This window comes from Oncorhynchus masou, chromosome 30, assembly GCF_036934945.1.
Source record: "Oncorhynchus masou masou isolate Uvic2021 chromosome 30, UVic_Omas_1.1, whole genome shotgun sequence".
NCBI classification, from domain to species: Eukaryota; Metazoa; Chordata; class Actinopteri; order Salmoniformes; family Salmonidae; genus Oncorhynchus; species Oncorhynchus masou.
The window spans coordinates 2,240,001-2,265,000 of record NC_088241.1 but is presented as its reverse complement, the minus strand read 5'-3'; the positions used below and the strand labels follow the sequence as shown (position 1 = coordinate 2,265,000).

The window sequence follows — 25,000 nt, the reverse complement described above, 5'->3', positions numbered from 1 at the left end:
CATAGCCTGAAGAACAGTGGTAACCTGCCATAGCCTGAAGAACAGTGGTAACCTGCCATAGCCTGAAGAACAGTGGTAACCTGTCATAGCCTGAAGAACAGTGGTAACCTGCCATAGCCTGAAGAACAGTGGTAACCTGCCATAGCCTGAAGAACAGTGGTAACCTGTCATAGCCTGAAGAACAGTGGTAACCTGCCATAGCCTGAAGAACAGTGGTAACCTGTCATAGCCTGAAGAACAGTGGTAACCTGTCATAGCATTGGAAACAGTAGTAACCTGTCATAGCATTGGAAACAGTAGTAACCTGTCATAGCCTGAAGAACAGTGGTAACCTGCCATAGCCTGAAGAACAGTGGGTGACCAGGGATCCCCACTGTGTGTATAAACTGTAGCCTCCTCTCTTAGCTACTGACAGAGAAGAGAGGCTCGAGTGAAATAATATTCGGCTAATAAAAGCTAATAGTAAAACACCCACTGACAACGAGACAGAGGTGAAACACTTCTCTCTCTCTCTCTCTCTCTCTCTCTCACACACACACACACACACTCACTCACACACTCTAACACTCAGAGAGGAACCAGTGTAGTCAACACTCACACACACTAACACTCAAAGCTGCCTATTACAAAAACAGTGCATCAGCATGACAGAGAGAATGAACACAATGTGTCTCCAATACTGAAGTCTATAGTCTGATTATAATGACACACCGTGACACACCACACCTGCCACACACTGCCACACACACACACACACGCACACACACACACAAACACACACACGCACACGCACACGCACACACACACACGTACACAGACACAGGTACACCTGGCCCAGGACTATAAATAGCTACTATCGTCTGGTCTGATTGGTGATGATGCGTACACATGGGGTCAGGCTAGGAAAAGCAGAAGGTGTGTCCAGGTACACGCTCAGACAGAGGAACACACCCTTAGTGTTATGTGGACTTGATTCATGAGAATGGAGGGATGCTGTAGGCCACAGTTCAGTCTATATAATACAACTACTTCTTTTCTCTGTGTTTTCACTGACACCATGGCTGCTTCTGAATGGCCCCTATTCCCTGTATAGTGCACTACTTTAGACCAGAGCCCTGGCCCAAAGTAGTGCACCATTAAAAGATACAGGAGAAGGGGAACACTAAACAGGGAAAGGATACACTATACAGGATACAGGAGAAGGGGTGCACTATACAGGATACAGGGGAAGGGGTACACTATACAGGATACAGGGGAAGGGGTACACTATACAGGATACAGGGGAAGGGGTACACTATACAGGAGAAGGGGTACACTATACAGGATACAGGGGAAGGGATGCACTATACAGGATACAGGGGAAGGGGTACACTATACAGGATACAGGGGAAGGGGTACACTATACAGGATACAGGGGAAGGGGTACACTATACAGGATACAGGAGAAGGGGAACACTAAACAGGGAAGGGGTACACTATACAGGATACAGGGGAAGGGGTACACGATACAGGATACAGGGGAAGGGGTGCACTATACAGGATACAGGGGAAGGGGTACACTATACAGGATACAGGGGAAGGGGTGCACTATACAGGATACAGGGGAAGGGGTACACTATACAGGATACAGGGGAAGGGGTACACTATACAGGATACAGGAGAAGGGATACACTATACAGGATACAGGAGAAGGGGTGCACTATACAGGATACAGGGGAAGGGGTGCACTATACAGGATACAGGAGAAGGGGTGCACTATACAGGATACAGGGGAAGGGGTGCACTATACAGGATACAGGAGAAGGGGTGCACTATACAGGATACAGGGGAAGGGGTGCACTATACAGGATACAGGGGAAGGGGTACACTATACAGGATACAGGAGAAGGGGTGCACTATACAGGATACAGGGGAAGGGGTACACTATACAGGATACAGGAGAAGGGGTGCACTATACAGGATACAGGGGAAGGGGTACACTATACAGGATACAGGAGAAGGGGTGCACTATACAGGATACAGGGGAAGGGGTACACTATACAGGATACAGGAGAAGGGGAACACTATACAGGATACAGGAGAAGGGGTACACTATACAGGATACAGGGGAAGGATACACTATACAGGAGAAGGGGTACACTATACAGGATACAGGGGAAGGATACACTATACAGGATACAGGGGAAGGATACACTATACAGGAGAAGGGGTACACTATACAGGATACAGGGGAAGGGGTACACTATACAGGATACAGGGGAAGGGGTACACTATACAGGATACAGGGGAAGGGGTACACTATACAGGATACAGGGGAAGGGGTACACTATACAGGATACAGGGGAAGGGGTACACTATACAGGATACAGGGGAAGGGGTACACTATACAGGATACAGGAGAAGGGGAACACTAAACAGGGAAAGGATACACTATACAGGATACAGGGGAAGGGGTGCACTATACAGGATACAGGGGAAGGGGTACACTATACAGGATACAGGGGAAGGGGTACACTATACAGGATACAGGGGAAGGGGTACACTATACAGGATACAGGAGAAGGGGAACACTATACAGGATACAGGAGAAGGGGTACACTATACAGGATACAGGGGAAGGATACACTATACAGGAGAAGGGGTACACTATACAGGATACAGGGGAAGGATACACTATACAGAATACAGGGGAAGGATACACTATACAGGAGAAGGGGTACACTATACAGGATACAGGGGAAGGATACACTATACAGGAGAAGGGGTACACTATACAGGATACAGGGGAAGGATACACTATACAGGAGAAGGGGTACACTATACAGGATACAGGGGAAGGATACACTATACAGGATACAGGGGAAGGATACACTATACAGGAGAAGGGGTACACTATACAGGATACAGGGGAAGGATACACTATACAGGATACAGGGGAAGGATACACTATACAGGATACAGGGGAAGGGGTACACTATACAGGATACAGGGGAAGGGGTACGCTATACAGGATACAGGGGAAGGGGTACACTATACAGGATACAGGGGAAGGGGTACACTATACAGGATACAGGGGAAGGGGTACACTATACAGGATATAGGGGAAGGATACACTATACAGGATACAGGGGAAGGATACACTATACAGGATACAGGGGAAGGATACACTATACAGGATACAGGGGAAGGGGTACACTATACAGGATACAGGGGTACACTATACAGGATACAGGGGAAGGGGTACACTATACAGGATACAGGGGAAGGATACACTATACAGGATACAGGGGAAGGGGTACACTATACAGGATACAGGGGAAGGGGTACACTATACAGGATACAGGGGAAGGATACACTATACAGGATACAGGGGAAGGATACACTATACAGGATACAGGGAAGGGGTACACTATACAGGATACAGGGGAAGGATACACTATACAGGATACAGGGGAAGGGGTACACTATACAGGATACAGGGGTACACTATACAGGAGAAGGGGTACACTATACAGGATACAGGGGAAGGATACACTATACAGGATACAGGGGAAGGGGTACACTATACAGGATACAGGGGAAGGGGTACACTATACAGGATACAGGGGTACACTATACAGGAGAAGGGGTACACTATACAGGATACAGGGGAAGGATACACTATACAGGATACAGGGGAAGGGGTACACTATACAGGATACAGGGAAGGGGTACACTATACAGGATACAGGGGTACACTATACAGGAGAAGGGGTACACTATACAGGAGAAGGGGTACACTATACAGGATACAGGGGAAGGGATACACTATACAGGATACAGGGGAAGGGGTACACTATACAGGATACAGGAGAAGGGGTACACTATATAGGATACAGGGGAAGGGGTACACTATACAGGATAGAGGGAAGGGGTACACTATACAGGATACAGAGAAAGGGGTACACTATATAGGATACAGGAGAAGGGGTGCACTATACAGGATACAGGAGAAGGGGTACACTAGACAGGATACAGAGAAAGGGGTACACTATACAGGATACAGGGTAAGGGGTGCACTATACAGGGGAAGGGGTACACTATACAGGATACAGGGGAAGGGGTGCAATATACAGGGGAAGGGGTACACTATACAGGATACAGGGGAAGGGGTGCACTATACAGGGGAAGGGGTACACTATACAGGATACAGGGTAAGGGGTGTACTATACAGGGGAAGGGGTACACTATACAGGATACAGGAGAAGGGATACACTATACAGGATACAGGGGTACACTATACAGGATACAGGGGAAGGGGTACACTATACAGGATACAGGGGAAGGATACACTATACAGGATACAGGGGAAGGGGTACACTATACAGGATACAGGGGAAGGGGTACACTATACAGGATACAGGGGAAGGATACACTATACAGGATACAGGGGAAGGGGTACACTATACAGGATACAGGGGAAGGATACACTATACAGGATACAGGGGAAGGGGTACACTATACAGGATACAGGGGAAGGATACACTATACAGGATACAGGGGAAGGGGTACACTATACAGGATACAGGGGAAGGGGTACACTATACAGGATACAGGGGTACACTATACAGGAGAAGGGGTACACTATACAGGATACAGGGGAAGGATACACTATACAGGATACAGGGGAAGGGGTACACTATACAGGATACAGGGGAAGGGGTACACTATACAGGATACAGGGGTACACTATACAGGAGAAGGGGTACACTATACAGGATACAGGGGAAGGATACACTATACAGGATACAGGGGAAGGGGTACACTATACAGGATACAGGGGAAGGGGTACACTATACAGGATACAGGGGTACACTATACAGGAGAAGGGGTACACTATACAGGATACAGGGGAAGGATACACTATACAGGATACAGGGGAAGGGGTACACTATACAGGATACAGGGGAAGGGGTACACTATACAGGATACAGGGGTACACTATACAGGAGAAGGGGTACACTATACAGGAGAAGGGGTACACTATACAGAATACAGGGGAAGGGATACACTATACAGGATACAGGGGAAGGGGTACACTATACAGGATACAGGAGAAGGGGTACACTATAAAGGATACAGGGGAAGGGGTACACTATACAGGATACAGGGAAGGGGTACACTATACAGGATACAGAGAAAGGGGTACACTATATAGGATACAGGAGAAGGGGTGCACTATACAGGAAACAGGAGAAGGGGTACACTATACAGGATACAGAGAAAGGGGTACACTATACAGGATACAGGGTAAGGGGTGCACTATACAGGGGAAGGGGTACACTATACAGGATACAGGGGAAGGGGTGCAATATACAGGGGAAGGGGTACACTATACAGGATACAGGGGAAGGGGTGCACTATACAGGGGAAGGGGTACACTATACAGGATACAGGGTAAGGGGTGTACTATACAGGGGAAGGGGTACACTATACAGGATACAGGAGAATGTATACACTATACAGGATACAGGAGAAGGGATACACTATACAGGATACAGGAGAAGGGGTACACTATACAGGATACAGGAGAAGGGATACACTATACAGGATACAGGAGAAGGGGTACACTATACAGGATACAGGAGAAGGGATACACTATACAGGATACAGGAGAAGGGGTACACTATACAGGATACAGAGGAAGGGTACACTATACAGGATACAGGAGAAGGGATACACTATACAGGGGAAGGTGTACATTATACAGGATACAGGGGAAGGGGTACACTATACAGAATACAGGGTAAGGGGTACACTATACATGACACAGGAGAAGGGGTACACTATACAGGGGAAGGGTACACTATACAGGATACAGGGGAAGGGGTACACTAAACAGGATACAGGGTAAGGGGTACACTATACAGGATACAGGGGAAGGGGTACACTATACAGGGGAAGGGTACACTATACAGGATACAGGGGAAGGGGTACACTATACAGGATACAGGGGAAGGGGTACACTATACAGGTGAAGGGGTACACTATACAGGATACAGGGGAAGGGGTACACTATACAGGATACAGGGTAAGGGGTACACTATACAGGATACAGGGGAAGGGGTACACTATACAGAATACAGGGTAAGGGGTACACTATACATGACACAGGAGAAGGGGTACACTATACAGGGGAAGGGTACACTATACAGGATACAGGGGAAGGGGTACACTATACAGGATACTGTGTAAGGGGTACAATATACAGGATACAGGGGAAGGGGTACACTATACAGAATACAGGGTAAGGGGTACACTATACATGACACAGGAGAAGGGGTACACTATACAGGGTACAGGGGAAGGGGTACACTATACAGGATACAGGAGAAGGGGTACACTATACAGGATACAGGAGAAGGGGTACACTATACAGGATACAGGAGAAGGGGTACACTATACAGGATACAGGGTAAGGGTACACTACACAGGATACAGGAGAAGGGGTACACTATACAGGATACAGGGGAAGGGGTACACTATACAGGATACAGGAGAAGGGGTACACTATACAGGATACAGGAGAAGGGGTACACTATACAGTATACAGAGAAAGGGGTACACTATACAGGATACAGGGGAAGGGGTACACTATACAGGATACAGGTGTAGGGGTACACTATAAAGGATACAGGAGAAGGGGTACACTATACAGGATACAGAGAAAGGGGTACACTATACAGGATACAGTAGAAGGGGTACACTATACAGGATACAGGAGAAGGGGAACACTATACAGGATACAGGAGAAGGGGTACACTATACAGGATACAGAGAAAGGGGTACACTATACAGGATACAGGAGAAGGGGTACACTATACAGGATACAGGAGAAGGGGTCCACTATACAGGATACAGAGAAAGGGGTACACTATACAGGATACAGGGGAAGGGGTACACTATACAGGATACAGGAGTAGGGGTACACTATACAGAATACAGGAGAAGGGGTGCACTATACAGGATACAGGAGAAGGGGTACACTATACAGGATACAGAGAAAGGGGTACACTATACAGGATACAGGGGAAGGGGTACACTATACAGGATACAGGAGAAGGGGTACACTATACAGGATACAGAGAAAGGGGTACATTATACAGGATACAGGGGAAGGGGTACACTATACAGGATACAGGAGTAGGGGTACACTATACAGAATACAGGAGAAGGGGTGCACTATACAGGATACAGGAGAAGGGGTACACTATACAGGATACAGTGGAATGGGTACACTATACAGGATACAGGAGTAGGGGTACACTATACAGAATACAGGAGAAGGGGTGCACTATACAGGATACAGGAGAAGGGGTACACTATACAGGATACAGAGAAAGGGGTACACTATACAGGATACAGGGGAAGGGGTACACTATACAGGATACAGGAGAAGGGGTACACTATACAGGATACAGAGAAAGGGGTACATTATACAGGATACAGGGGAAGGGGTACACTATACAGGATACAGGAGTAGGGGTACACTATACAGAATACAGGAGAAGGGGTACACTATACAGGATACAGGGTAAGGGGTACACTATACAGGATACAGGTGAAGGGGTACACTATACAGGATACAGGATAAGGGGTACACTATACAGGATACAGGGTAAGGGGTACACTATACAGGATACAGGAGAAGGGGTACACTATACAGGATACAGGGGAAGGGATACACTATACAGGGGAAGGGATACACTATACAGGGGAAGGGTACACTATACAGGATACAGGAGAAGGGATACACTATACAGGATACAGGGGAAGGGTAAACTATACAGGATACAGGGGAAGGGGTACACTACACAGGATACAGGTAAAGGGGTACACTATACAGGATACATGAGAAGGGGTACACTATACAGTATACAGGAGAAGGGGTACATTATACAGGGGAAGGGGTACACTATACAGGTGAAGGGGTACACTATACAGGATACAGGAGAAGGGGTACATTATACAGGGGAAGGGGTACACTATACAGGGGAAGGGGTACACTATACAGGATACAGGAGAAGGGGTACACTATACAGGATACAGAGAAAGGGGTACACTATACAGGATACAGGAGAAGGGGTACACTATACAGGATACAGGGTAGGGGTACACTATACAGGATACAGGTGAAGGGGTACACTATACAGGATACAGGAGAAGGGATACACTATACAGGGGAAGGGTACACTATACAGGATACAGGAGAAGGGGTACACTATACAGGAGAAGGGGTACACTATACAGGGGAAGGGTACACTATACAGGATACAGGAGAAGGGATACACTATACAGGAGAAGGGGTACACTATACAGGATACAGGGGAAGGGGTACACTATACAGTATACAGGAGAAGGGGTACATTATACAGGGGAAGGGGTACACTATACAGGGGAAGGGTACACTATACAGGATACAGGAGAAGGGATACACTATACAGGGGAAGGGTACACTATACAGGATACAGGGGATGGGGTACACTATACAGGATACAGGGGAAGGGGTACACTATACAGGGGAAGGGTACACTATACAGGATACAGGGGAAGGGGTACACTATACAGGATACAGGGGAAGGGTACACTATACAGGATACAGGGGACGGGGTACACTATACAGGATACAGGGGAAGGGGTACACTATACAGGGGAAGGGTACACTATACAGGATACAGGGGAAGGGGTACACTATACAGGATACAGGAGAAGGGATACACTATACAGGATACAGGGGAAGGTGTACATTATACAGGGGAAGGGGTGCACTATACAGGGGAAGGGATACACTATACAGGGGAAGGGGTACACTATACAGGATACAGGAGAAGGGGTACACTATGCAGGATACAGAGAAAGGGGTACACTATACAGGATACAGGGGAAGGGGTACACTATACAGGATACAGAGAAAGGGTTACACTATACAGGATACAGGAGTAGGGGTACACTATACAGGATACAGGGGAAGGGGTACACTATACAGGATACAGGAGTAGGGGTACACTATACAGGATACAGGGGAAGGGTTACACTATACAGGATACAGGAGAAGGGGTACACTATACAGGATACAGGGGAAGGGGTACACTATACAGGATACAGGGGAAGGGGTACACTATACAGGATACAGGGGAAGGGGTACACTATACAGGATACAGGGTGAAGGGGTACACTATACAGGGGAAGGGGAAGGGGTGCACTATACAGGATACAGGGGAAGGGATACACTATACAGGGGAAGGGTACACTATACAGGGGAAGGGGTACACTCTACAGGATACAGGGGAAGGGGTACACTATACCTGGGAAGGGTACACTATTGAGGATACAGGGGAAGGGGTACACTATACAGGAGAAGGGGTACACTATACACTATACAGGGGAAGGGGTGCACTATACAGGATACAGGAGAAGGGGTGCACTATACAGGATACAGGAGAAGGGGTGCACTATACAGGATACAGAGAAAGGGGTACACTATACAGGATACAGGAGAAGGGGTACACTATACAGGATACAGGGGAAGGAGTGCACTATACAGGATACAGAGAAAGGGGTACACTATACAGGATACAGGGTAAGGGGTACACTATACAGGATACAGGAGAAGGGGTACACTATACAGGATACAGAGAAAGGGGTACACTATACAGGATACAGGGTAAGGGGTACACTATACAGGATACAGGAGAAGGGGTACACTATACAGGATACAGGGGAAGGGATACACTATACAGGGGAAGGGATACACTATACAGGGGAAGGGTACACTATACAGGATACAGGATAAGGGGTACACTATACAGGATACAGGGTAAGGGGTACACTATACAGGATACAGGGGAAGGGATACACTATACAGGGGAAGGGTACACTATACAGGATACAGGAGAAGGGATACACTATACAGGAGAAGGGGCACACTATACAGGGGAAGGGTAAACTATACAGGATACAGGGGAAGGGGTACACTACACAGGATACAGGTAAAGGGGTACATTATACAGGGGAAGGGGTACACTATACAGGGGAAGGGGTACACTATACAGGATACAGGAGAAGGGGTACACTATACAGGATACAGAGAAAGGGGTACACTATACAGGATACAGGAGAAGGGGTACACTATACAGGATACAGGGTAGGGGTACACTATACAGGATACAGGAGAAGGGGTGCACTATACAGGATACAGAGAAAGGGGTACACTATACAGGATACAGGGTAAGGGGTACACTATACAGGATACAGGTGAAGGGGTACACTATACAGGATACAGGAGATGGGATACACTATACAGGGGAAGGGTACACTATACAGGATACAGGAGAAGGGATACACTATACAGGAGAAGGGGTACACTATACAGGATACAGGGGAAGGGGTACACTACACAGGATACAGGTAAAGGGGTACACTATACAGGATACAGGAGAAGGGGTACACTATACAGTATACAGGGGAAGGGGTACACTATACAGGGGAAGGGTACACTATACAGGATACAGGAGAAGGGATACACTATACAGTGGAAGGGTACACTATACAGGATACAGGGGATGGGGTGCACTATACAGGATACAGGGGAAGGTGTACACTATACAGGATACAGGGGAAGGTGTACACTATACAGGATACAGGGGAAGGGGTACACTATACAGGATACAGGAGAAGGGGTACATTATACAGGGGAAGGGGTGCACTATACAGGGGAAGGGATACACTATACAGGGAATAGTGGGGCCATTTGGTATGCACGCCATGAGAAAACATGTGTTCATGTTCTGTAGTGGTTGTGTTGTAAACATCCACACTTGGTTGTTCCTAGTCAGAGCTCCTCTCAACTAAAAAGCTACATGATGGTGATAAACATCCTGACCGTTCTGTGACAGTTTGACCCTTCTGTGAGTGTGTGTGTGTGTGTGTGTGTGTGTGTGTGTGTGTGTGTGTGTGTGTGTGTGTGTGTGTGTGTGTGTGTGTGTGTGTGTGTGTGTGTGTGTGTGTGTGTGTGTGTGTGTGTGTGTGTGTGTGTGTGTGTGTGTGTGTCTGTACATGCTCCATCCCTGGTTATGTAAGGTGTGTGACAGATGACCCATATCACTGTGATGCTGTTTGTAAACACACCTGGTCTTCCATGAGGACCATGCGACCACCTAACCACTAGCTATCTGAGCACCCTGTGCTACGCCACCCCTATGAGGTGTCATAACACCCCTATGAGCCTTCGTAGCACAGCTGTGTTGATTAAGACAGCCCTCCGCACCTCTCTGATTCAGAGAGGTTGGGTTAAATGTAGAAGACACATTTCAGTTGAAGGAAAGTCAAAGCTATGAAAACTACCAACATGTTTCTGATAAGACTTCAGTTGAGATTGGATGCACATTTGATGTGATTGAAATAGACTCGTGTCAGCTTTATGATGCTAATAAAGATAGCACCTTCACAGACAGTCTCTAACCACGCGTTCATTCTCTCAAGATGCTGAAAGAAATACATTGTATTTCTTCACTCCTGTTCCTGTAAAAATCTACATTTAGAGTATAATTGTGCAGGAGTTAATATGACATTAGACTCTGTGAGAGGTTATAGACCTAGAGTTAAGATGACATTAGACTCTGTGAGAGGTTATAGACCTACAGTTAATATGACATTAGACTCTGTGAGAGGTTATAGACCTACAGTTAAGATGACATTAGACTCTGTGAGAGGTTATAGACCTACAGTTAAGATGACATTAGGCTCTGTGAGAGGTTATAGACCTACAGTTAAGATGACATTAGACTCTGTGAGAGGTTATAGACCTACAGTTAAGATGACATTAGACTCTGTGAGAGGTTATAGACCTACAGTTAAGATGACATTAGACTCTGTGAGAGGTTATAGACCTACAGTTAATATGACATTAGACTCTGTGAGAGGTTATAGACCTACAGTTAAGATGACATTAGACTCTGTGAGAGGTTATAGACCTACAGTTAAGATGACATTAGACTCTGTGAGAGGTTATAGACCTACAGTTAAGATGACATTAGACTCTGTGAGAGGTTATAGACCTACAGTTAAGATGACATTAGACTCTGTGAGAGGTTATAGACCTACAGTTAAGATGACATTAGACTCTGTGAGAGGTTATAGACCTACAGTTAAGATGACATTAGACTCTGTGAGAGGTTATAGACCTACAGTTAAGATGACATTAGACTCTGTGAGAGGTTATAGACCTAGAGTTAAGATGACATTAGACTCTGTGAGAGGTTATAGACCTACAGTTAAGATGACATTAGACTCTGTGAGAGGTTATAGACCTACAGTTAAGATGACATTAGACTCTGTGAGAGGTTATAGACCTACAGTTAAGATGACATTAGGCTCTGTGAGAGGTTATAGACCTACAGTTAAGATGACATTAGACTCTGTGAGAGGTTATAGACCTACAGTTAAGATGACATTAGACTCTGTGAGAGGTTATAGACCTACAGTTAAGATGACATTAGACTCTGTGAGAGGTTATAGACCTACAGTTAATATGACATTAGACTCTGTGAGAGGTTATAGACCTACAGTTAAGATGACATTAGACTCTGTGAGAGGTTATAGACCTACAGTTAAGATGACATTAGACTCTGTGAGAGGTTATAGACCTACAGTTAAGATGACATTAGACTCTGTGAGAGGTTATAGACCTACAGTTAAGATGACATTAGACTCTGTGAGAGGTTATAGACCTACAGTTAAGATGACATTAGACTCTGTGAGAGGTTATAGACCTACAGTTAAGATGACATTAGACTCTGTGAGAGGTTATAGACCTACAGTTAATATGACATTAGGCTCTGTGAGAGGTTATAGACCTACAGTTAAGATGACATTAGACTCTGTGAGAGGTTATAGACCTACAGTTAAGATGACATTAGACTCTGTGAGAGGTTATAGACCTACAGTTAAGATGACATAAGGCTCTGTGAGAGGTTATAGACCTAGAGTTAAGATGACATTAGACTCTGTGAGAGGTTATAGACCTACAGTTAAGATGACATTAGACTCTGTGAGAGGTTATAGACCTACAGTTAAGATGACATTAGACTCTGTGAGAGGTTATAGACCTACAGTTAAGATGACATTAGACTCTGTGAGAGGTTATAGACCTACAGTTAAGATGACATTAGACTCTGTGAGAGGTTATAGACCTACAGTTAATATGACATTAGGCTCTGTGAGAGGTTATAGACCTACAGTTAAGATGACATTAGACTCTGTGAGAGGTTATATACCTACAGTTAAGATGACATTAGACTCTGTGAGAGGTTATAGACCTACAGTTAAGATGACATTAGGCTCTGTGAGAGGTTATAGACCTACAGTTAAGATGACATTAGACTCTGTGAGAGGTTATAGACCTACAGTTAAGATGACATTAGACTCTGTGAGAGGTTATAGACCTACAGTTAAGATGACATTAGGCTCTGTGAGAGGTTATAGACCTACAGTTAAGATGACATTAGACTCTGTGAGAGGTTATAGACCTACAGTTAAGATGACATTAGACTCTGTGAGAGGTTATATACCTACAGTTAATATGACATTAGGCTCTGTGAGAGGTTATAGACCTACAGTTAATATGACATTAGGCTCTGTGAGAGGTTATAGACCTACAGTTAATATGACATTAGGCTCTGTGAGAGGTTATAGACCTAGAGTTAAGATGACATTAGACTCTGTGAGAGGTTATAGACCTACAGTTAAGATGACATTAGGCTCTGTGAGAGGTTATATACCTACAGTTAAGATGACATTAGACTCTGTGAGAGGTTATAGACCTACAGTTAAGATGACATTAGACTCTGTGAGAGGTTATATACCTACAGTTAAGATGACATTAGACTCTGTGAGAGGTTATAGACCTACAGTTAAGATGACATAAGGCTCTGTGAGAGGTTATAGACCTACAGTTAATATGACATTAGGCTCTGTGAGAGGTTATAGACCTACAGTTAATATGACATTAGGCTCTGTGAGAGGTTATAGACCTACAGTTAATATGACATTAGGCTCTGTGAGAGGTTATAGACCTAGAGTTAAGATGACATTAGACTCTGTGAGAGGTTATAGACCTACAGTTAAGATGACATTAGGCTCTGTGAGAGGTTATATACCTACAGTTAAGATGACATTAGACTCTGTGAGAGGTTATAGACCTACAGTTAAGATGACATTAGACTCTGTGAGAGGTTATATACCTACAGTTAAGATGACATTAGACTCTGTGAGAGGTTATAGACCTACAGTTAAGATGACATTAGGCTCTGTGAGAGGTTATAGACCTACAGTTAATATGACATTAGACTCTGTGAGAGGTTATAGACCTACAGTTAAGATGACATTAGACTCTGTGAGAGGTTATAGACCTACAGTTAAGATGACATTAGACTCTGTGAGAGGTTATAGACCTACAGTTAAGATGACATAAGGCTCTGTGAGAGGTTATAGACCTAGAGTTAATATGACATTAGGCTCTGTGAGAGGTTATAGACCTACAGTTAAGATGACATTAGACTCTGTGAGAGATTATAGACCTACAGTTAAGATGACATTAGACTCTGTGAGAGGTTATAGACCTACAGTTAAGATGACATTAGGCTCTGTGAGAGGTTATTGACCTACAGTTAAGATGACATTAGGCTCTGTGAGAGGTTATAGACCTACAGTTAATATGATATTAGGCTCTGTGAGAGGTTATAGACCTACAGTTAAGATGACATTAGACTCTGTGAGAGGTTATAGACCTACAGTTAAGATGACATTAGGCTCTGTGAGAGGTTATAGACCTACAGTTAAGATGACATTAGGCTCTGTGAGAGGTTATAGACCTACAGTTAATATGACATTAGGCTCTGTGAGAGGTTATAGACCTACAGTTAACATGACATTAGGCTCTGTGAGAGGTTATAGACCTACAGTTAACATGACATTAGGCTCTGTGAGAGGTTATAGACCCACAGTTAAGATGACATTAGGCTCTGTGAGAGGTTATAGACCTACAGTTAATATGATATTAGGCTCTGTGAGAGGTTATAGACCTACACTCAGTGTCCAGATGTCAGACTAGTACTACATTAAACCCATCTGAACAGAAGCCTGGAGTTCCCTTGACATGCTACTTTGAAATCCCTGTAATGTGACTGTTGAATGTGTATAGCGCCTCACCGTCATCGCATATAACACCGCCGACACTGCTATCGTTCTCTTTTACTACTACACCAAATCTTCACAAACAGTTTTTCCCAGACTACTGTTCTAGCCCTCCCTTCTATATATTTTGTAACTGGGGTGGCAGGGTAGCCTAGTGGTTAGAGCGTTGGACTAGTAACCGAAAGGTTGCAAGTTTGAATCCCCGAGCTGACAAGGTACTAATCTGTCGTTCTGCCCTTTGAACAGGCAGTTAACCCACTGTTCCCAGGCCGTCGTTAAAAATAAGAATTTGGTCTTAACTGACTTGCCTAGTAAAATAAAGGTAAAAAAATACATTTTGTAACTCTCCATTTTGATGATATTTTGTTATTAAATTTGACTCCGACATTTCCTTTTTGCCTTAGTGGATCGACCTTAACTTTTCTTCGGCCCAAGTTTCTAAAAATATTTGAGCAGTTGTCGTGTATTTGGCGTGCTACAGTGAGGCTACGCACTAACGCCAGATACAAACAATGAAAGAAAAACCTAAATGTTGCCCATAGATATGAATTGCACAAGAATTATACATTTATGCATTTTTGATGCATTGTTTAATCTTTCTTCAACCCACCCGCCCTTCATCCTCACAATATTTATTGACCCTAAACCCATCTGCCTCGCGAATATAACCGTAGGGACTGCAGGTTATGAGTCAACCCGCACATCACGAACAGACATTCATCATTGTGCTGCAGTGTGTGTGGTGACCACTAGAGGTCAGCAGGGGCCAGTGTTAGTGGTCTGACTGGTGCAGTCAGCTGGGAGACTAGACACAGACATGATCAGATTCTCAAGTCCTTTAGAGTTGGACTAGAGTTAGACTCTGCTTCTGTAGTCCATGCTCTGTGGAGGATTGCTGAGAATAGATTAAAATGATCATTTGAGATGTGCCAGGGGTTGAGGAACACTAGCAGAATGGCAGTCTTCTCCCTTCTCTCTCAATCTGCTACCAGAAGTCATGTAATCTATTGGCTGTAGAGACCTGAAGTACACTGGCAGCCATCTAGAGCTGCTGCTTAGAGCCATTTAGAAAGAACAACTAATCAATTCCTCTTCATTCGTTTATGCTCCTGCTCTCCTTCAGATGGATATGTGTGTGTGTGTGTGTGTGTGTGTGTGTGTGTGTGTGTGTGTGTGTGTGTGTGTGTGTGTGTGTGTGTGTGTGTGTGTGTGTGTGTGTGTGTGTGTGTGTGTGTGTGTGCGTGAGTCAGACTCAAGGAGGCAGGGGGAGACTGTGTCAATATTGATAATAGTTCATCCTATCACTGATGCTGCATCATTACCAATCAGCCTAATGCTATGGAGTGATTAGCTATATAATGCAGTTGTCTGAGTTGTCAACACAAGCTACAATGATACTAACGCATCTGTCACTAAAACTGAACTCACTGCTCCTCAGGGTACTGTGTGCATGCATGTGTATGTTTGCGTGTGTATGTGTGCCTGTGTGGTAAACTCACAGCTAATTAGCGTAAACATGTTAACAGTAATGAATTAGAGCCACTGGATGCTGATTAGATGCTATTGTGCAACACCGACGCTAATTAGCCAAACGTTGCCAACATTCTTTTTGATGGTTAATCAGTGCATTGACGCTAATACAAACTGGATGCTAATAGATTGTTTAATATGTTAATGTTACCTCAGTAACAGTCCTCACTGCTTTCACAATGCAGGGCCAGGAGGTTTTCCAGATGACCTGCACATAACAAACTCTGTGATCTAGGGGAGGGGGAGTCTGGGTTCTTTCTTGGTCAGGTCCTGTGGCTTTTTATGTGGCTAACAAGAAGCTAACCCAGAGGCTATTTCTGCTGTTAATTAGCATGATATGCTAATGCTATAATGAAGTGCACTATATAGGCCTACTGTACATTCTGCTGCATCATCTCTTACTGAGGCATTTGGTTGTATCTTTATGGGCGTACAGGGACCTGCTCACACCATTACAACTGAAGGAGAATTAGATTGAAATTGAATTTAATACAATATGCAGAGGGGCATGTGGTGGGGGGCTGATTTGCAGCTGACACTAATTCAGGTGGGCAGCCCCCTGAAATAGCACTGAGAGGGACCGAGAAGGGAGAAGAAAGAGAAAGAGAAGGAGGGAAGGAGAGAGAGAGAAGGATAGAGGGAAGGAGAGAGAGAAGGAGGAAAGGAGAGAGAGAGAAGGATAGAGGGAAGGAGAGAGAGAAGGCGGAAAGGAGAGAGAGAGAAGGATAGAGGGAAGAAGAGAGAGGGAAAGAGAGAGAGAGAGGGGGGAGGAGAGAGGGAAGGATAGAGGGAAGGAGAGAGAGAGAGAAGGATAGAGGGAAGGAGAGAGGGAAGGATAGAGGGAAGGATAGAGGGAAGGAGAGAGAGAAGGAGGAAAGGAGAGAGAGAGAAGGATAGAGGGAAGAAGAGAGAGTGAAGGAGAGAGAGAGAGAGGGGGGAGGAGAGAGGGAAGGATAGAGGGAAGGAGAGAGGGATTGCAAAATGAGCTTGTAGAGCGTTCTGCTCAGCTAAACTCCATGTCATACTAATCAAACAGATCCGTATTGAGCTCTGTGTGTGTGTGTGTGTGTGTGTGTGTGCGTGCGTGCCAGCGTGCGTGTGTGTGCGCGTGCGCGCGTGTGTGTGTGTGTGTGTGTGTTTGCGTGCGTGCGCGCGCGTGCGTGCGTGCGTGTGTGTGTGTGTGTGTGTGGGGGGGGGGGGGGGGCTGTGTTTCACAGTGATTAGAATAATGTTCTGATTAGTGAAGTGCTGTAATACAGAGAATTGCTTCCAGGACCCAGCACTTAACAGACAGAACAGAGAGGGAGAGAAGAGTGACAGGCCAAGCGAGATAGATGGAGAAACAGAGAGCACGAGAGAGAGAGACATGGTCTTAGAGGTGTCAGAGAGAGATTATTTGCACATAATATTACATCTGTAATGTCTTTATTCTTTTGGAACTATTGTGAGTGTAATGTTTATGTTTATTTGTATTGTTTATTTCACTTTTGTTTATTACATAATTCACTTCCTTTGGCAATGTTAACATATGTTTCCCAATCCAATAAAGAGAGAGGGTGGTTGAGGTGTCAGACTGATAGGGTGGTAGATGCGTCAGAGGGAGAGGGTGGTCGAGGTGCCAGAGAGGGGGATAAAGGTATCAGAGAGAGGGGGTGGTAGAGGTGTCAGAGAGAGAGGGTGGTAGGGGTGTCAGAGAGAGAAGGTGGTAGAGGTGTCAGAGAGAGAGGGTGGTAGAGGTGTCAGAGTGATAGGGTGGTAGAGGTGTCAGAGAGGGGGATAAAGGTATCAGAGAGAGGGGGTGGTAGAGGTGTCAGAGAGAGAGGGTGGTAGGGGTGTCAGAGAGCGAAGGTGGTAGAGGTGTCAGAGAGAGAGGGTGGTAGAGGTGTCAGAGTGATAGGGTGGTAGAGGTGTCAGAGTGATAAGGTGGTAGAGGTGTCAGAGTGATAGGTTGGTAGAGGTGTCAGAGGGAGAGGGTGGTCGAGGTGCCAGAGAGGGGGATAAAGGTATCAGAGAGAGGGGGTGGTAGAGGTGTCAGAGAGAGAGGGTGGTAGGGGTGTCAGAGAGCGAAGGTGGTAGAGGTGTCAGAGAGAGAGGGTGGTAGAGGTGTCAGAGTGATAGGGTGGTAGAGGTGTCAGAGTGACAGGGTGGTAGATGTGTCAGAGTGATAGGGTGGTAGAGGTGTCAGAGTCATAGGGTGGTAGAGGTGTCAGAGTGATAAGGTGGTAGAGGTGTCAGAGTGATAGGTTGGTAGAGGTGTCAGAGAGAGAGGGTGGTAGAGGTGTCAGAAAGATAGGGTGGTAGAGGTGTCAGAGTGATAGGGTGGTAGAGGTGTCAGAGAGGGGGATAAAGGTATCAGAGAGAGGGGGTGGTAGAGGTGTCAGAGAGAGAGGGTGGTAGGGTTGTCAGAGAGAGAAGGTGGTAGAGGTGTCAGAGAGAGAGGGTGGTAGAGGTGTCAGAGTGATAGGGTGGTAGAGGTGTCAGAGTGACAGGGTGGTAGATGTGTCAGAGTGATAGGGTGGTAGAGGTGTCAGAGTCATAGGGTGGTAGAGGTGTCAGAGTGATAGGGTGGTAGAGGTGTCAGAGTGATAGGCTGGTAGAGGTGTCAGAGAGAGAGGGTGGTAGAGGTGTCAGAAAGATAGGGTGGTAGAGGTGTCAGATGGAGAGGGTGGTTGAGGTGCCAGAGAGAGGGTATAGAGGTGTCAGAAGGGGTATAGAGGTGTCAGAGAGAGAGAGTGGTAGAGGTGTCAGAGTGATAGGGTGGTAGAGGTGTCAGAGTGTTTGGATGGTAGAGGTGTCAGAGAGTGAGGGTGGTTGAGGTGTCAGAGTGATAGAGTGGTTGAGGTGTCAGAGTGATAGGGTGGTAGAGGTGTCAGAGGGATAGGGTGGTAGAGGTGTCAGAGTAATAGGGTGGTAGAGGTGTCAGAGAGAGGGTGTAGAGGTGTCAGAGGGAGAGGGGTAGAGGTGTCAGGGAGAAAGGGGGTATAGGTGTCAGAGGAGGGTGGGTAAAGGTGTCAGGGGAAGAGGGTGGTTGAGGTGTCAGAGCGATAGGGTGGTAGAGTTGTCAGAGGGAGAGGGTGGTCGAGGTGCCAGAGAGGGGGGTAGAGGGGTAGAGGTGTCAGGGAGAGAAGGGGGTATAGGTGTCAGAGGGAGAGGGTGGTCGAGTTGCCAGAGAGAGGGTATAGAGGTGTCAGAGAGAGGGTATAGAGGTGTCAGAGTGATAGGGTGGTAGAGGTGTCAGAGTGATAGGGTGGTAGATGTGTCAGAGGGAGAGGGTGGTCGAGGTGCCAGAGAGGGGGGTAAAGGTATCAGAGAGAGGGGTGGTAGATGTGTCAGAGAGAGAGGGTGGTAGAGGTGTCAGAGAGAGAAGGTGGAAGAGGTGTCAGAAAGAGAGGGTGGTAGAGGTGTCAGAGTGATAGGGTGGTTGAGGTGTCAGAGAGGGGGGTAGAGGGGTAGTTATGTCAGGGAGAGAAGGGGGTATAGGTGTAAGAGGGAGAGGGGGGTAAATGTGTCAGAGGGAGAGGGTGGTAGAGGTGTCAGAGAGAGAGGTTGGTAGAGGTGTCAGAGAGAGAAGGTGGAAGAGGTGTCAGAAAGAGAGGGTGGTAGAGGTGTCAGAGTGATAGGGTGGTCGAGGTGCCAGAGAGGGGGGTAGAGGGGTAGAGGTGTCAGGGAAGAAAGGGGGTATAGGTGTAAGAGGGAGAGGGGGGTAAATGTGTCTAAGGGAGAGGGTGGTAGAGGTGTCAGAGAGAGAGGGTGTCTCCTAGTCTGTAATGTTATAGGAGGAGGAATGAGGAAGACAGGAGGCTGAACAGTAGAGGTAGCTGTCTTCTAGTCTGTAATGTTATAGGAGGAGGAATGAGGAAGACAGGAGGCTGAACAGTAGAGGTAGCTGTCTCCTAGTCTGTAATGTTCTAGGAGGAGGAATGAGGAAGACAGGAGGCTGAACAGTAGAGGTAGCTGTCTCCTAGTCTGTAATGTTATAGGAGGAGGAATGAGGAAGACAGGAGGCTGAACAGTAGAGGTAGTTGTCTCCTAGTCTGTAATGTTATAGGAGGAGGAATGAGGAAGACAGGAGGCTGAACAGTAGAGTTAGTTGTCTCCTAGTCTGTAATGTTATAGGAGGAGGAATGAGGAAGACAGGAGGCTGAACAGGAGAGGTAGCTGTCTCCTAGTCTGTAATGTTATAGGAGGAGGAATGAGGAAGACAGGAGGCTGAACAGTAGAGGTAGCTGTCTCCTAGTCTGTAATGTTATAGGAGGAGGAATGAGGAAGACAGGAGGCTGAACAGTAGAGGTAGTTGTCTCCTAGTCTGTAATGTTATAATGTGAGGAATGAGGAAGACAGGAGGCTGAACAGAAGAGATAGCTGTCTCCTAGTCTGTAATGTTATAGGAGGAGGAATGAGGAAGACAGGAGGCTGAACAGTAGAGGTAGCTGTCTCCTAGTCTGTAATGTTATAGGAGGAGGAATGAGGAAGACAGGAGGCTGAACAGTAGAGGTAGCTGTCTCCTAGTCTGTAATGTTATAGGAGGAGGAATGAGGAAGACAGGAGGCTGAACAGTAGAGGTAGCTGTCTCCTAATCTGTAATGTTATAATGTGAGGAATGAGGAAGACAGGAGGCTGAACAGTAGAGGTAGCTGTCTCCTAGTCTGTAATGTTATAGGAGGAGGAATGAGGAAGACAGGAGGCTGAACAGTAGAGGTAGCTGTCTCCTAGTCTGTAATGTTATAGGAGGAGGAATGAGGAAGACAGGAGGCTGAACAGTAGAGGTAGCTGTCTCCTAGTCTGTAATGTTATAGGAGGAGGAATGAGGAAGACAGGAGGCTGAACAGTAGAGGTAGCTGTCTCCTAATCTGTAATGTTATAATGTGAGGAATGAGGAAGACAGGAGGCTGGACAGGAGAGGTAGCTGTCTCCTAGTCTGTAATGTTATAGGAGGAGGAATGAGGAAGACAGGAGGCTGAACAGTAGAGGTAGCTGTCTCCTAGTCTGTAATGTTATAGGAGGAGGAATGAGGAAGACAGGAGGCTGAACAGTAGAGGTAGCTGTCTCCTAATCTGTAATGTTATAGGAGGAGGAATGAGGAAGACAGGAGGCTGAACAGTAGAGGTAGCTGTCTCCTAGTCTGTAATGTTATAGGAGGAGGAATGAGGAAGACAGGAGGCTGAACAGTAGAGGTAGCTGTCTCCTAGTCTGTAATGTTATAGGAGGAGGAATGAGGAAGACAGGAGGCTGAACAGTAGAGGTAGCTGTCTCCTAGTCTGTAATGTTATAGGAGGAGGAATGAGGAAGACAGGAGGCTGAACAGTAGAGGTAGCTGTCTCCTAGTCTGTAATGTTATAGGAGGAGGAATGAGGAAGACAGGAGGCTGAACAGGAGAGGTAGCTGTCTCCTAGTCTGTAATGTTCTAGGAGGAGGAATGAGGAAGACAGGAGGCTGAACAGTAGAGGTAGCTGTCTCCTAGTCTGTAATGTTATAGGAGGAGGAATGAGGAAGACAGGAGGCTGAACAGTAGAGGTAGCTGTCTCCTAGTCTGTAATGTTATAGGAGGAGGAATGAGGAAGACAGGAGGCTGAACAGTAGAGGTAGCTGTCTCCTAGTCTGTAATGTTATAGGAGGAGGAATGAGGAAGACAGGAGGCTGAACAGTAGAGGTAGCTGTCTCCTAGTCTGTAATGTTATAGGAGGAGGAATGAGGAAGACAGGAGGCTGAACAGTAGAGGTAGCTGTCTCCTAGTCTGTAATGTTATAGGAGGAGGAATGAGGAAGACAGGAGGCTGAACAGTAGAGGTAGCTGTCTCCTAGTATGTAATGTTATAATGTGAGGAATGAGGAAGACAGGAGGCTGAACAGTAGAGGTAGCTGTCTCCTAGTCTGTAATGTTATAATGTGAGGAATGAGGAAGACAGGAGGCTGAACAGTAGAGGTAGCTGTCTCCTAGTCTGTAATGTTATAGGAGGAGGAATGAGGAAGACAGGAGGCTGAACAGTAGAGGTAGCTGTCTCCTAATCTGTAATGTTATAGGAGGAGGAATGAGGAAGACAGGAGGCTGAACAATAGAGGTAGCTGTCTCCTAGTCTGTAATGTTATAGGAGGAGGAATGAGGAAGACAGGAGGCTGAACAGTAGAGGTAGCTGTCTTCTAGTCTGTAATGTTATAGGAGGAGGAATGAGGAAGACAGGAGGCTGAACAGTAGAGGTAGCTGTCTCCTAGTCTGTAATGTTATAGGAGGAGGAATGAGGAAGACAGGAGGCTGAACAGTAGAGGTAGCTGTCTCCTAATCTGTAATGTTATAATGTGAGGAATGAGGAAGACAGGAGGCTGGACAGGAGAGGTAGCTGTCTCCTAGTCTGTAATGTTATAGGAGGAGGAATGAGGAAGACAGGAGGCTGAACAGTAGAGGTAGCTGTCTCCTAGTCTGTAATGTTATAGGAGGAGGAATGAGGAAGACAGGAGGCTGAACAGTAGAGGTAGCTGTCTCCTAGTCTGTAATGTTATAGGAGGAGGAATGAGGAGAGGAAAGGAGGATAGGGGTGAGCATGGGGAGTTAGGGAGGGCGGGAAAGAAGGGGTGGATGGAGGGAAAGGAGGGATGAGGGAGGGGGGGACAGTGCGAAAGGAGGGATGAGGGAGGGGGGGACGGTGGGAAAGGAGGGATGAGGGAGGGGGGGGACAGTGCGAAAGGAGGGATGATGGAGGGGGGACAGTGCGAAAGGAGGGATGAGGGAGGGGGGGGACAGTGCGAAAGGAGTGATGAGGGAGGGGGGACAGTGCGAAAGGAGGGATGAGGGAGGGGGGGGGACAGTGCGAAAGGAGGGATGAGGGAGGGGGGACAGTGCGAAAGGAGGGATGAGGGAGGGGGGACAGTGCGAAAGGAGTGATGAGGGAGGGGGGACAGTGCGAAAGGAGGGATGAGGGAGGGGGGACAGTGCGAAAGGAGGGATGAGGGAGGGGGACAGTGCAAAAGGAGGGATGAGGGAGGGGGGACAGTGCAAAAGGAGGGATGAGGGAGGGGGGACAGTGCAAAAGGAGGGATGAGGGAGGGGGGACAGTGCGAAAGGAGGGATGAGGGAGGGGGACAGTGCGAAAGGAGGGATGAGGGAGGGGGGACAGTGCAAAAGGAGGGATGAGGGGAGGGGGACAGTGCAAAAGGAGGGATGAGGGAGGGGGGACAGTGCAAAAGGAGGGATGAGGGAGGGGGGGACAGTGCGAAAGGTGGGATGAGGGAGGGGGGACAGTGCGAAAGGAGTGATGAGGGAGGGGGGACAGTGCAAAAGGAGGGATGAGGGAGGGGGGGGACAGTGCGAAAGGAGGGATGAGGGAGGGGGGACAGTGCGAAAGGAGGGATGAGGGAGGGGGACAGTGCAAAAGGAGGGATGAGGGAGGGGGGGACAGTGCGAAAGGTGGGATGAGGGAGGGGGGGGACAGTGCGAAAGGAGTGATGAGGGAGGGGGGGACAGTGCGAAAGGAGGGATGAGGGAGGGGAGGCAAGTGGGAAAGGAGGGATGAGGGAGGGGAGGACGGTGAGACGACAGTGGGAAAGGAGAGATGAGGGATGATGAGGGATAACTGATCTATTTGACCTCTGACTCTTTGGATGTGTCCTGTTATCACCTCCCTCTAGGAGCACACACACATACAGCAGGCTAACCCTGACTGGGATGTACAGCATCTACCAAAACAACACTGTATTTTATTGGCTACCATCACAGCATATCACACCCTTATGAAGGAAATGGCAGCTAGTCCATCTTGACTTAGCATCACATTGTGACGTCAACTTGATGTGTGTGTCACTCACCGATGTCCTGGATTTTGATGTCTGGTCTGAGTGTGTAGTCTGTTTCTGGATGTCCTGGTTCTACATTAACATCAGACACTGGGAGAGAGAGAGAGAGGGAGAGAGAGAGAGAGAGAGAGTGAGAGAGAGAGAGAGAGAGAAAGAGAGGGAGAGAGAGAGAGAGAGAGAGAGAGAGAGAGATATTATCTACCTTACTTGCTTTGGCAATGTTAACACGTTACCCATGCCTATAAAGCCCCTTGAATTGAATTGAATTGAATTGAGAGAGAGAGAGAGAGAGAGAGGTAGAGGGAGAGAGAGAGAATGATTAGACAGTGATTAAGAGAGAAGTCATATTGAAGTCATATTGACACACCTCTCTGAAAGGTTACTGATGTGCCCTAGACTGCAGCCATGGTAACGACTTCCACAACAAACTCCTAAACACATCACTTAACACTGCA

At 46.7% G+C, this 25,000-nt stretch overlaps 1 protein-coding gene across 1 annotated transcript in view; it reads right to left on the bottom strand.

Annotated features, from left to right (window-relative positions):
• LOC135521779 (ephrin-A3-like) overlaps window positions 1–25,000 on the bottom strand; it is a 161,701-nt gene that overhangs the window by 6,473 nt on the left and 130,228 nt on the right. Inside the window, exon 4 of the mRNA XM_064947506.1 lies at window positions 24,558–24,635. Coding sequence (XP_064803578.1) covers window positions 24,558–24,635 — 78 coding nt within the window. The remainder of the gene's footprint in view (window positions 1–24,557; window positions 24,636–25,000) is intronic.